The 14,656-nt window shown below is 45.6% G+C and overlaps 1 protein-coding gene across 1 annotated transcript in view; it reads right to left on the bottom strand.

The window, feature by feature from the left end:
* Nucleotides 1-4,157: 4,157 nt before the first annotated feature.
* The window catches only part of LOC311246067 (hatching enzyme 1.2-like), a 12,201-nt gene continuing 1,702 nt past the window's right edge, over nucleotides 4,158-14,656 (bottom strand). The window contains exons 3-5 of the mRNA XM_084336141.1: nucleotides 5,777-5,858; nucleotides 5,152-5,306; nucleotides 4,158-4,278 (exon numbers count right to left, since the gene is read on the bottom strand). Of these exons, the coding sequence (XP_084192267.1) occupies nucleotides 4,223-4,278; nucleotides 5,152-5,306; nucleotides 5,777-5,858 (293 nt within the window). The 3' untranslated portion in view covers nucleotides 4,158-4,222. The remainder of the gene's footprint in view (nucleotides 4,279-5,151; nucleotides 5,307-5,776; nucleotides 5,859-14,656) is intronic.

Here is a 14,656-nt window from a genome sequence, read left to right as displayed (position 1 = left end):
ACATGTAGTACCCTGTAGTGCCATGTAGTACCCGTAGTGCCATGTAGTACCCTATAGTACCCATAGTGCCATGTAGTACCCCGTAGTACCCTGTAGTGCCATGTAGTACCCTGTGGTGCCATGTAGAGCTATGTAAGCCTGTAGTACCCTGTAATGCCATGCAGTACCAAGTAGTACTCTGTGGTACCATGTAGTACCCTGTACCCTAACTAAACTACCCTATAGTAAACTACCCAGTGGTACCATGTAGTACCTGTACCTTACTAAACTACACAGATTAATCTAAAGGTCAGTCCCCGACCAGGTGAGATCAAGGTAGGTTGAAGGAGAGAGAGAAAAGATGAGTCTTAAGCAGGGATTTAAAAGCTTCGACAGAGCAGGCGCCCCTGATGACGGCAGGTAATTTGTTCCACAGGTAGGGAGCGCGGTAGACAAAGGCTCTGTGGCCGGCGGATTTCTTTTTAACCCTAGGGGTCGATAGAAGCCCCGCATTTGTGAGCGCAGAGCACGAGCGGGCGAGTATCGGGAGATGAGATCAGATAGATAGAGCGGTGCAAGCCATTTAAAATTTTGTAGGTGAGGAGTAGCACTTTAAAGTCAGAGCGGGCTTGGATAGGAAGCCAATGTAGGGCGGACAAACTGGTGTGATGCTATTACATGCTATACTATGTTATTTGATACTATCTTGTCTAGCACAGTCTCTGGAGCGTAACAGTAAGAAGCATTTTGTATGAAAGTATTCTGTACTTCTGTATGACAACTATTAAAGAAACTTGAAACTTGAAACTTGAACTTTGTCCTCAGCGCCAACACGTGGAGGTGGGTCTGGCGATGCAAGCCTATAACTTTAATCTGCTGTTGTAACTCTTACTTGCCACAAGGGCCGCTGACTATCATCTTTGTTCTGGGTCACAGCCATGGATTCATCATTTGCTCTACTGTTCCACTGAGCGTCATGTTTCTGTTCCATGTCATGTGTCAAACGGCTGCAAAGACAGCATCTCTTTCTTTCTTTCTTTCTTTCTTTCTTTCTTTCTTTCTTTCTTTCTTTCTTTCTTTCTTTCTTTCTTCTTTCTTTCTTTCTTTCTTTCTTTCTTTCTTTCTTTCTTTCTTTCTTTTTCTTTCTTTCTTTTTCTTTTCTTTCTTTCTTTCTTTCTTTCTTTCTTTCTTTCTTTCTTTCTTTCTTTCTTTCTTTCTTTCTTTCTTTCTTTCTTTCTTTCTTTCTTTCTTTCTTTCTTTCTTTCTTTCTTTCTTTCCTTCGTTCTTTCGTTCTGTCTCTCTGTTGACGTTCAGCGTTCTAACACCTGTTCTAACTCAGATGTTCCTCCTCCTCCTCAGCGTCTGACCTGCCACTTCGACGTCCGCTTCAACCCTCGCAAACAACAAGCACGAGCTGGTCAACCACTCCTGTCAGAGGCCTCTTACCCCCACCCTGCCCCCCAGCCCCACAGCCTGAGAGGTACCCCCCTGCCCTGCCCCCCAGCCCCACAGCCTGAGAGGTACCCCCCCTGCCCCCCAGCCCCACAGCCTGAGAGGTACCCCCCTGCCCTGCCCCCCAGCTCCACAGCCTGAGAGGTACCCCCTGCCCCCCAGCCCCACAGCCTGAGAGGTACCCCCCTGCCCTGCCCCCCAGCCCCACAGCCTGAGAGGTACCCCCCCTGCCCTGCCCCCCAGCCCCACAGCCTGAGAGGTACCCCCCTGCCCTGCCCCCCAGCTCCACAGCCTGAGAGGTACCCCCCTGCCCCCCAGCCCCACAGCCTGAGAGGTACCCCCCTGCCCTGCCCCCCAGCCCCACAGCCTGAGAGGTACCCCCCTGCCCTGCCCCCCAGCCCCACAGCCTGAGAGGTACCCCCCCTGCCCCCCAGCCCACAGCCTGAGAGGTACCCCCCTGCCCTGCCCCCCAGCCCCACAGCCTGAGGAGGTACCCCCCTGCCCTGCCCCCCCAGCCCCACAGCCTGAGAGGTACCCCCCTGCCCTGCCCCCCAGCCCCACAGCCTGAGGAGGTACCCCCCTGCCCTGCCCCCCAGCCCCACAGCCTGAGAGGTACCCCCCTGCCCTGCCCCCCAGCCCCACAGCCTGAGAGGTACCCCCCCTGCCCCCCAGCCCCACAGCCTGAGAGGTACCCCCTGCCCCCCAGCCCCACAGCCTGAGAGGTACCCCCCTGCCCTGCCCCCCAGCCCACAGCCTGAGAGGTACCCCCCTGCCCTGCCCCCCAGCTCCACAGCCTGAGATACCCAGAAAGATACCCCCCCCCCCCTGCCCCCCAGCCCCACAGCCTGAGATACCCCCCCCCCCTCCTCCACCCTGCCCCCCAGCCCCACAGCCAGAAATATACCCCCTCCTCCACCCTGCCCCCCAGCCCATAGCCCGAGAGATACCCCCCCCCTCCACCCTGCCCCCAGCCCCACAGCCTGAGATACCCCCCCCCCCTCCACCCTGCCCCCAGCCCCACAGCCTGAGAGATACCCCTCCAGCACTCACATTTACAATACAATACTTTTTTTATACTTTAGAATAGAACGCTCATTCGGATTTCGGGCTGAATACAGTACAAGGATTTTAATATCTTACACTTTGATGTAATGTATATTATTATGATGGTGTTTGGGAATAAACAGTTGACAATGGATTTGAAGTGTTGGGTGTGTTATTTGGCGAATGGTGGATGCAGTGGCGTAACTTTGTTCCTAGCGGTGGAGGGGACATATTAGGGGCGTGGTCAGTGACGTTGCAGGGGGGGGGGGGTAGGGGGCGCCCCCTTCCCCAATTTTTTTCTAATACCAGGTGTGCAATACGCATTTTTCCCAGGCGGTGGCGCCTCTTGTAAGAGGTGGTCATCGTGGAGCCAGGGCTTGTCCAGCTGCACGTCCGCTAATTTAATATAATGATACTAGTGACATTTTTTTAACTCTGTCAAAATAAACGAACTGCGTAGGCATAATAAACTGTAAGCGACATATACATGTTTGCACTGTCTTTTTCTATTATAAAGTGCCTCTCGAGACTCGGGTGCATAACACATAACAGATCAGTCATTTGATTGTAATGCAGGTGCTCGCATTATAAATCGAATGTATTATCATTATTATAACACATGAACAGATCAGTAGGTGGGCATTTGATTTCAATGAGTTTGTATCTTGTTTGCAAATCTTGCAAATGATTATGTCTTGCTGATGGACTCTGTAACACGCATTTGTCATGCCTTATGAACCACGATTATTTTCAAGAGAAACAAACAGGAAACACACCTCGGCTCGGCTGACGACCCGAGCTATTATTATGCAAAGACGAGTACTGTAGCGAGTGGGTACTTGGCCCGTGCAGGGCAAGAATGCGACCCCATCTACTGCTCTTTGCATAATAATAGGACAGGTAGTCAGAGACTCAGCTCAGAGACAATCAGCAATTTTCTGTGTGTGGTCCTAGTGCTGGCCGTGCGGTCGCCGCTGTCGTCCGTTTATTATCCATGTATTTGGACGGTAAAACGTGGGGGGTACAATATCTGCATCTGAAAACATGCCGGGGACACTTTCCGATGTCCCGGCCTAGATTACGCCCCTGGGTGGATGATAATCCTATTCATATGTCTGGGTGTGTTTTTGGCAAGAAGAATGAAACATGAAGTATAGGGAATTGGTTTATTTTTATTAGTATGGGTTTCATAAACCGTTAAGCTACAAGCCAACATTATGGCAAATCTCTTACCATCTCTTACCATCTTCTCCAAAGTCAGACAAGTAGATAGATACCAGTTTCCTCTCTGTGTGTTCAGTAGAAGGCTATCAGGCTGCATGTTAGCCTAGCTTAGCTCAATGAATAGAAGTGGATATGTAGCGGCTAGCCTAGCTAAAACTCGGGAGAGGTGTTAGTTGGTCAACACTTAGGCTAGCTGCTACGTATCCGCTTCCATTCTTATGCTAAGCTAGGCTAATAGCGTAGCATTGAGAGGAAGCTGGTGTCTATCTTCTTGTCTCAGTCTGGAGAAGATGGTAAGAGGAAGCTGGTGTCTATCTTCTTGTCTCAGTCTGGAGAAGATGGTAAGAGGAAGCTGGTGTCTATCTTCTTGTCTCAGTCTGGAGAAGATGGTAAGAGGAAGCTGGTGTCTATCTTCTTGTCTCAGTCTGGAGAAGATGGTAAGAGAAGCTGGTGTCTATCTTCTTGTCTCAGTCTGGAGAAGATGGTAAGCACATTTCTATAATGTTGGCATCTTCCTTTGAAATTATGGATGGAATAGCGATGAGATCCACTTCGGAATGTTGTCTTCCTCCTCGATATCTGGAAAAAAATAAGGATCTGTTAAGACATAACACACAACACTGCAATCTTCCTAACATTCTACAAATGCAGATGGCACAGAAATGCATAAACAAATGTATTACAGTATTACATTACAAATATTGCCATCTAATGTCTTTTCAACCGTTTAACATTTTAGAATGTTGATGAATGAACATATTTAATTATTATATTATAGTGATATTGCAGCCACAGTATTTGTCAGTATCTATCCTGTATACTGTAGTAACCAATTCAGCCTGTATTCTTCTTCAGAGAGTTCTAAAATAGAACTGAATAGGGTCATCTGGTGGCAAGATCCTTCCTTGCACCTATTTTCGACAGGGCAGTTCTATATCCCATCGCCCGGAAGGACATTTCCATAGGAACTGGCACTTTATGACCCAGCTGCAAAGCGTAACTCATCATAATCTTCACCTAAAAAGTTGTTTTTTAAACCTGCCCCCTTCACCTTAACCATAATCATAACCACGACCACCGCCTAGGGCACCCAAGTGGCGACCATGTAATGCCAAGCGGCCGACCCGGGTTCGATTCCCGGACCCGCCGTCCTTTGCCGAATGTCTCCCCCCGCTCTGTCTCCGTTCTTCCTCTCTGTCTCTCCCTCTACCGGACCGCCCGGTAGTACAAACAAATAAAAATCTACCAGAAACATAATAATAAAAATTATTTACATCTACAAACATGCTTCTATGGGCTATGGATCTAGACACTACCTTTTGACAGCTGAAAAGTTGACCAACTTTTTAAATGGCCATGCAATCTATTTTCCAACGGACCTATCTCAAACCCGCCCTCTTTTCTTGACCCTCCAATCACGGCTGACCATGGGGTTAAACAGTAAGACTTCACCTGCTGTGGACGGACGGCGGTAGTCGGTGCACTCGTACAACTGGTTGATCCGCAGGATGTCAATGTCAGACATGTGGTTCCTCTGGCCAATCGCCACGGAGGAGGCGGGGACTGGAGTGATGGTTTCCTTTCCAAACGTTGACGTGAAGGCGGTGCTAGAATGAACACACAGCACTGTCATTAACCCTTTCACTGCCACACGGCAGCCGGTTAACCCTTTCACTGTGACAATACAGAAGGTTAGCCCTTTATTGTCACACAACCGACGGCGATGCTCCATCATTAGCATCATTAGCTCCGCGGATGCAGTGAAAGAGTTAACGTACAATGTGATAACTGTTTCAAGTTTTTGTTTTATCTGTCATATAAGGTACATGTGCATTACAGTGAAATGCTTGGTTCTGTACGAGCCCCCTAATAGTGTGCTTCATACAGTAAAGAAAGTAAAAAGAATAAACACCAAACACTATACAGAATATACAATATACAAAATGAGGTACCCCCCCCCCCCCCCCGCCCCCCCCCCCCCCCCCCCAATCCCCAGAACCCCTTAAAAATGCACATTTCAACAAACCGTTCCAGTGTTTTCTTTTTTTACATTAAATTTGCTTTAAAGTTGCCTTACCTTCTATAATGCATGATGGAGGAGTAGTCGTATGGTGTATTCAGGTTGTTGGTTCTCTGTTTGTAGAAGTTCATTTCCTTATCTGTAGAATGGAATACAAAATGTATTGTACTGTAAGTCAACATTATTTCAAAGTTATACTCAAAGAAATTAAGGCTTGTTTGAACAAGGAGGAGGGCGGCAGTGTGAATCCAGTGTTTAGAAGCTGCTCTTCTTGTATAAAAGAGCTTTAATAAATTGGTTCATATTAGAACAAAAATAAAAAAATAAAAACATGTTTCGGCCTCTCTATCGGCCTTCTTCAGGAACATGTTTCTTTTAATTTTTTGTATCGTTCTAATATGAACAAAGCAATTTATTAAAGCTTTTTTTTTTATACATGAAGAGTAATAATAATAATAATAATAATAATAATAATAATAATAATAATAATAATAATAATAATAATAATAATAATAATAATAATAATAATAATAATAATAATAATAATAATAATACGCTACATGAACATGAAACAAAGAAATGTAAACAAAGCACAATACTAAAAAGGAGCACTCTTGCCTCGAGCTCATTGTTTGACGGCATTACAGATTCTACCTTTAAAACTGTTTTTTTGTTGTGGTTGTAATGCACATATTACTACTACTACTACTACTACTACTACTACTACTGCAAAAGAAGAGGGTATTTTTATAGCATTTTATTAAACACTGGACGAGCACCAACAATAGATTTATAGACTTGTTGATGTTTGGAGGGTGAGTTCACGGTCGCTGTCCCGTTCCCGACGCGATGACATCATCAGCGTCTCCAACCGTTCATTTGTTCACCATATTTATTGTAACGTATATTATAACTGATACAGACATTCATCTGCACCTTTGATTACACTGCTTACTCGCTCATGTGCATATATTCAGAGTTATAATCATATTGTTTACACTGCCTATTTCTTTTTACTTTTCTACTGTACTATAATTGTTCTTGCCTGTATTTACGTATTTCTACTATTACCCTGTCCATACCTGTAGCCTCCCCTCCCCCCTCCCCCACGCTGCTTTGTTGCCTGAATTTCCCCAAGGGGATCAATAAAGGAGTATCTTATCTTATCTTATCTTATCTTATCTTATTGAGATACATCATTACGTATAACCATCATACTCAATACAAACACATGGGTTAAACGCAGGGGTGTAAAGTACTCGAGTAATTGTACTTTGTTACAATACTTAATAAGTACTGTTTTGGGGGATTTGTACTTTACGCTAGTATTATTAGGTTTGTATACTTCTACTTGTACTCAATTACATTTCAGAGAAAAAAAAAATACTTTTTACTCCTTACATTTAAAATGCAGACCTACAAAGTACAAAGTACAAATCTCACAGGTCCAACCATTTTAATTAGTATATTTGATAATAATGAACCCGCCCATACCCGTGCTGATTGGTCCTTGTGCAACACTAGAAAGCGGGGATCTTTGATTAAACACCTGCTATCATAAGAACATACAGTCAGAGTGACGAGCTACAGGAGATGGCCACAAACGATAGTACGAGTGATGAAGAGGACGAAATGGAAACGGATTCCATTGACCCGGAATAAAAAAAAGTTTTAACTTTTACCTTTTAGTACTTAAAACGTAGACACTTTTTGACTTTTACTCAAGTGTGTTTTTAGCCGGATACTCTGACTTTTACTTGAGTACGATTTTGAGACGGTACACATACTTTCACTTAAGTATAATTTCTGGGTACTTTTTAGACCCCTGGTTAAATGGTGACTTTATCATGTGTTGCAGACGACACTGTACTGTTGCCTTGTTGTGTTTTCAACGTGCTTCCTGTATGACGGACCGTGTGGTCCTGACGACACTGTACTGTTGCCTTGTTGTGTTTTCAACATGCTTCCTGTATGACGGACCGTGTGGTCCTGACGACACTGTACTGTTGCCTTGTTGTGTTTTCAACGTGCTTCCTGTATGACGGACCGTGTGGTCCTGACGACACTGTACTGTTGTTGCCTTGTTGTGTTTTCAACGTGCTTCCTGTATGACGGACCGTGTGGTCCTGACGACACTGTACTGTTGTTGTCTTGTTGTGTTTTCAACATGCTTCCTGTATGACGGACCGTGTGGTCCTGACGACACTGTACTGTTGTCTTGTTGTGTTTTCAACGTGCTTCCTGTATGACGGACCGTGTGGTCCTGACGACACTGTACTGTTGTCTTGTTGTGTTTTCAACGTGCTTCCTGTATGACGGACCGTGTGGTCCTGACGACACTGTACTGTTGTTGCTTTGTTGTGTTTTCAACGTGCTTCCTGTATGATGGACCGTGTGGTCCTGACGACACTGTACTGTTGTTGCTTTGTTGTGTTTTCAACGTGCTTCCTGTATGACGGACCGTGTGGTCCTGACGACACTGTACTGTTGTTGCTTTGTTGTGTTTTCAACGTGCTTCCTGTATGATGGACCGTGTGGTCCTGAGGACACTGTACTGTTGTTGCCTTGTTGTGTTTTCAACGTGCTTCCTGTATGACGGACAGTGTGGTCCTGACGACACTGTACTGTTGTTGCTTTGTTGTGTTTTCAACGTGCTTCCTGTATGACGGACCGTGTGGTCCTGACGACACTGTACTGTTGTTGCTTTGTTGTGTTTTCAACGTGCTTCCTGTATGATGGACCGTGTGGTCCTGAGGACACTGTACTGTTGTTGCCTTGTTGTGTTTTCAACGTGCTTCCTGTATGACGGACAGTGTGGTCCTGACGACACTGTACTGTTGCCTTGTTGTGTTTTCAACGTGCTTCCTGTATGACGGACCGTGTGGTCCTGACGACACTGTACTGTTGTTGCCTTGTTGTGTTTTCAACGTGCTTCCTGTATGATGGACCGTGTGGTCCTGACGACACTGTACTGTTGCCTTGTTGTGTTTTCAACGTGCTTCCTGTATGACGGACCGTGTGGTCCTGATGACACTGTACTGTTGTCTTGTTGTGTTTTCAACATGCTTCTTGTATGACGGACCGTGTGGTCCTGACGACACTGTACTGTTGCCTTGTTGTGTTTTCAACGTGCTTCCTGTATGACGGACCGTGTGGTCCTGACGACACTGTACTGTTGTTGCCTTGTTGTGTTTTCAACGTGCTTCCTGTATGACGGACCGTGTGGTCCAGACGACACTGTACTGTTGCCTTGTTGTGTTTTCAACGTGCTTCCTGTATGACGGACCGTGTGGTCCTGACGACACTGTACTGTTGTTGCCTTGTTGTGTTTTCAACGTGCTTCCTGTATGACGGACCGTGTGGTCCAGACGACACTGTACTGTTGCCTTGTTGTGTTTTCAACGTGCTTCCTGTATGACGGACCGTGTGGTCCTGACGACACTGTACTGTTGCCTTGTTGTGTTTTCAACGTGCTTCCTGTATGACGGACCGTGTGGTCCTGACGACACTGTACTGTTGCCTTGTTGTGTTTTCAACGTGCTTCCTGTATGACGGACCGTGTGGTCCTGACGACACTGTACTGTTGTTGCCTTGTTGTGTTTTCAACGTGCTTCCTGTATGACGGACCGTGTGGTCCTGACGACACTGTACTGTTGCCTTGTTGTGTTTTCAACGTGCTTCCTGTATGACGGACCGTGTGGTCCTGACGACACTGTACTGTTGCCTTGTTGTGTTTTCAACGTGCTTCCTGTATGACGGACCGTGTGGTCCTGACGACACTGTACTGTTGCCTTGTTGTGTTTTCAACGTGCTTCCTGTATGACGGACCGTGTGGTCCTGACGACACTGTACTGTTGTTGCCTTGTTGTGTTTTTTTTTTTTTTTTTTTTTCACTTTTTTGTTTATTATACTTTTTTGAGGACATAGACATTATAAGTATATGTCTGTATATATACATTGTTGTATTGTCATTGTCCACATAGAACATATAACAACATTAAACAGAAGAAAATAAAATAAAAAAATAAAAAACAAGAAAAAAATAAAACAGAGTTCAAAAGTAAATAATAATACAAACAAACACTGACTTGGTCGCCCGACAGTCGTCTCAAACGTATATACATAGTATATCAAATATATAGCACATGTTTAGGTACCCAAATATGCTTCTCCAATGTATATCCGGTATATCAAATAACTCACGTTGAATTAACGTTCACACAGATGAATACCAACAAGCAGCATACAAATTGTTATTCTGGAATAGTATGGAACTGTACATCATCCACAAGTACAAGGAATGAACCCCACGTTTTCTTGAACATAGATGAAGAACCTCTCAGAGTGCATCTTATCTTTTCAAGTTTGATAAAGTATAGTATGTCTCTAATCCAGTGAAGGTGAGTGGGGGGAGCAGCGGACTTCCATTTAAACAGAATCAGCCGCCTGGCCAGTAGAGTGGTAAATGCCACAACGTGTGCTTTGTGCTTTGAAAGTGATAACATAGGTGGGGAGTATCCAAAAAGCGCTGTCAATACATTTGGTTCAAGATTTGTCCCAATACTTCCCGAGATGGTTTCAAAAATATTTGTCCAATACCTGTGCAAGGAGGGGCATGTCCAAAACATGTGAGTATATGTGGCTGGGGCCGAATGACATCTATCACATATAGGATCGATATCTTCATACATTTTGGCTAATCTGACTTTCGTCAGGTGTACTCGATGAACAATTTTGCATTGTATCAGCCCGTGTCTTGCACAAATAGAAGAAGAATGAACAAGACGTAGAATGTCAACCCAAATGTCATCCGAGATCTCCTCCTCTAAATCCTCCTCCCATTTACTTTTAATATTGTGTATTGTGGTTGGACATAAGGAGAGAATGAGATTGTACATAGTCGATATCATGCCCTTGATGGAAGACATCGGGGTTAAAAAGGAGTCGATGGGTGTTACCTCTGGAAGGTTGGGAAATATAGGGTTAATGCTACAGACATAGCTACGAATCTGTAGATACCGAAAGAAATGTCGGCTATGGATTGAATATTTCTCTGATAATTGCTGAAAGGAGGCAAAAACATTATCTATATATAGGTCACCTAGTGTTTTAATACCGAGTGAGGCCCATAAGGAGAATGCTCCATCCATCAATGAGGGGTGAAATAAAGGGTTAGCTGCTATCGGGGCCAAGTGGGATAGAGTTTTAAACCCAAAGTGGCGTCTGAATTGATTCCAAATTCTGAATGTAGTTTTAACGATTATATTTTTGAAGTAGGGGGCCAATGGAGAACTAATGGGGGCATGTATAAGACTGGTTAGTGAAGCAGGTTTGACAGATGAGGCTTCGATGTCAACCCACATAGGGCACACCAGAGGTTTGTCTGACTGTAGCCATTGCTGTATGATTCTGAGATTGGCTGCCCAATAGTAGGCTCTGAAGTTAGGTAGAGCCATGCCACCCAGAGATCTACTCCTTTGTAATAGAGCTTTACTAATTCTGGGAACTTTGTTATTCCAAATAAATTTGGACACTAGGCTGTCAATTTTTTGAAAGAATGAGTGGGGAAGAAAGATAGGCAGGCACTGGACAAGATAAGAAAACCTTGGGAGAGAGTTCATCTTAACGCAATTGATATGTGCAGCAAGAGAGAGAGGTAATAATGACCAACGTTCAAAATCTTCCTGAAATCGAGTCAGTAGAGAGCCAAAATTAAATTTGAATAGGTCCCCAAATGTATCCCTAATTTGGATACCGAGATATTTGAAGCCATGGGGGGAAATTTTCAATGGGAAGTTATGCAGTGGATAACTTCGAGCTTCTGCATTCAATGGAAGAAGTTCACTTTTGTCTAAATTTTGTTTATACCCTGAAATACGGCCAAATCGGGTGAATATGTCAAGTGCAGCTGGAATAGATGTGGAGATGTCAGACACGTATAGAAGCAGGTCATCTGCATATAGGGAGGTCCTCTGTTCAACACCCCCTCTGATTATACCTTTTATACGAAGGTCTGATCGAAGTGCGATGGCCAACGGTTCAATGGCAACATCGAACAGGAGTGGGCTCAAATTGCAACCCTGTCTCGTGGAGCGGTGTAGATGGAACTGTGCTGAACGTGTGTTGTTAGTCCTTACTGAGGCAGTGGGAGAGGTGTAAAGTAATTTCACCCAAGCTACAAAGTTATCCCCCAGTCCAAACTTTTTCAATGTGTCGAAAAGATATCCCCACTCCACACGGTCAAAAGCTTTGGCCGCATCTAGTGAGATGACAGCCTCCGGGCTAGTTGTGGAGGAAGGGCTATATATGACATTAAAGAGACGTCTAATGTTGGAAAATGAATATCTGTTCTGGATAAAACCTGTTTGGTCTGGAGATATGATAGTGGGAAGGACAGGTTCTAAGCGCATAGCTAAGAGCTTTGATAGAAGCTTTAAATCTACCGTCAACTGACTGACAGGACGATAACTTCCACAGGATAGGGGGTCTTTATCTTTTTTTAGCAACAGAGAAATCGAGGCTTGAGTAAGGGATGGGGGTAACTTAAGTGACCTAAATGAATCTGCATACATGTCAATTAAAATGGGTGCCAGTTTATCAAAGAATTTCCTGTAGAACTCTATAGGGTAACCATCTAGCCCCGGACACTTCCCTGTTTGCATAGAGTAGGCCTTGTTGTGTTTTCAACGCGCTTCCTGTATGACGGACCGTGTGGTCCTGACGACACTGTACTGTTGCCTTGTTGTGTTTTCAACGTGCTTCCTGTATGACGGACCGTGTGGTCCTGATGACACTGTACTGTTGCCTTGTTGTGTTTTCAACGTGCTTCCTGTATGACGGACCGTGTGGTCCTGACGACACTGTACTGTTGTTGCCTTGTTGTGTTTTCAACGTGCTTCCTGTATGACGGACCGTGTGGTCCTGACGACACTGTACTGTTGCCTTGTTGTGTTTTCAACGTGCTTCCTGTATGACGGACCGTGTGGTCCTGACGACACTGTACTGTTGTTGCCTTGTTGTGTTTTCAACGTGCTTCCTGTATGACGGACCGTGTGGTCCTGACGACACTGTACTGTTGCCTTGTTGTGTTTTCAACGTGCTTCCTGTATGACGGACCGTGTGGTCCTGACGACACTGTACTGTTGCCTTGTTGTGTTTTCAACGTGCTTCCTGTATGACGGACCGTGTGGTCCTGACGACACTGTACTGTTGTCTTGTTGTGTTTTCAACGTGCTTCCTGTATGACGGACCGTGTGGTCCTGACGACACTGTACTGTTGTTGCCTTGTTGTGTTTTCAACATGCTTCCTGTATGACGGACCGTGTGCTCCTGACGACACTGTACTGTTGTTGCCTTGTTGTGTTTTCAACGTGCTTCCTGTATGACGGACCGTGTGGTCCTGACGACACTGTACTGTTGTTGCCTTGTTGTGTTTTCAACGTGCTTCCTGTATGACGGACCGTGTGGTCCTGACGACACTGTACTGTTGTTGCCTTGTTGTGTTTTCAACGTGCTTCCTGTATGACGGACCGTGTGGTCCTGACGACACTGTACTGTTGCCTTGTTGTGTTTTCAACATGCTTCCTGTATGACGGACCGTGTGGTCCTGATGACACTGTACTGTTGCCTTGTTGTGTTTTCAACGTGCTTCCTGTATGACGGACCGTGTGGTCCTGACGACACTGTACTGTTGCCTTGTTGTGTTTTCAACGTGCTTCCTGTATGACGGACCGTGTGGTCCTGACGACACTGTACTGTTGCCTTGTTGTGTTTTCAACATGCTTCCTGTATGACGGACCGTGTGGTCCTGATGACACTGTACTGTTGCCTTGTTGTGTTTTCAACGTGCTTCCTGTATGACGGACCGTGTGGTCCTGATGACACTGTACTGTTGTCTTGTTGTGTTTTCAACGTGCTTCCTGTATGACGGACCGTGTGGTACTGATGACACTGTACTGTTGTTGCCTTGTTGTGTTTTCAACGTGCTTCCTGTATGACGGACCGTGTGGTCCTGACGACACTGTACTGTTGCCTTGTTGTGTTTTCAACGTGCTTCCTGTATGACGGACCGTGTGGTCCAGACGACACTGTACTGTTGCCTTGTTGTGTTTTCAACATGCTTCCTGTATGACGGACCGTGTGGTCCTGACGGCACTGTACTGTTGCCTTGTTGTGTTTTCAACGTGCTTCCTGTATGACGGACCGTGTGGTCCTGACGACACTGTACTGTTGCCTTGTTGTGTTTTCAACATGCTTCCTGTATGACGGACCGTGTGGTCCTGACGACACTGTACTGTTGTTGCCTTGTTGTGTTTTCAACGTGCTTCCTGTATGACGGACCGTGTGGTCCTGACGACACTGTACTGTTGTTGCCTTGTTGTGTTTTCAACATGCTTCCTGTATGACGGACCGTGTGGTCCTGACGACACTGTACTGTTGTTGCCTTGTTGTGTTTTCAACGTGCTTCCTGTATGACGGACCGTGTGGTCCTGATGACACTGTACTGTTGCCTTGTTGTGTTTTCAACGTGCTTCCTGTATGACGGACCGTGTGGTCCTGACGACACTGTACTGTTGCCTTGTTGTGTTTTCAACGTGCTTCCTGTATGACGGACCGTGTGGTCCTGACGACACTGTACTGTTGCCTTGTTGTGTTTTCAACGTGCTTCCTGTATGACGGACCGTGTGGTCCTGACGACACTGTACTGTTGTCTTGTTGTGTTTTCAACATGCTTCCTGTATGACGGACCGTGTGGTCCTGACGACACTGTACTGTTGCCTTGTTGTGTTTTCAACGTGCTTCCTGTATGACGGACCGTGTGGTCCATATATATAACTACACACCCTCAAGACCCCTACGCTCTGCATCTTCTGGCCGCCTCAGACCTACTCCTATCCGAGCTCCGGGAGGGTCATCAAAGAGAAGCCGCCTATTCTC

Source organism: Notolepis coatsorum (genome assembly GCF_963971535.1).
Source record: "Notolepis coatsorum genome assembly, chromosome: 19".
Taxonomy (NCBI): domain Eukaryota; kingdom Metazoa; phylum Chordata; class Actinopteri; order Aulopiformes; family Paralepididae; genus Notolepis; species Notolepis coatsorum.
This window is presented reverse-complemented; position numbering and strand designations above follow the sequence as displayed.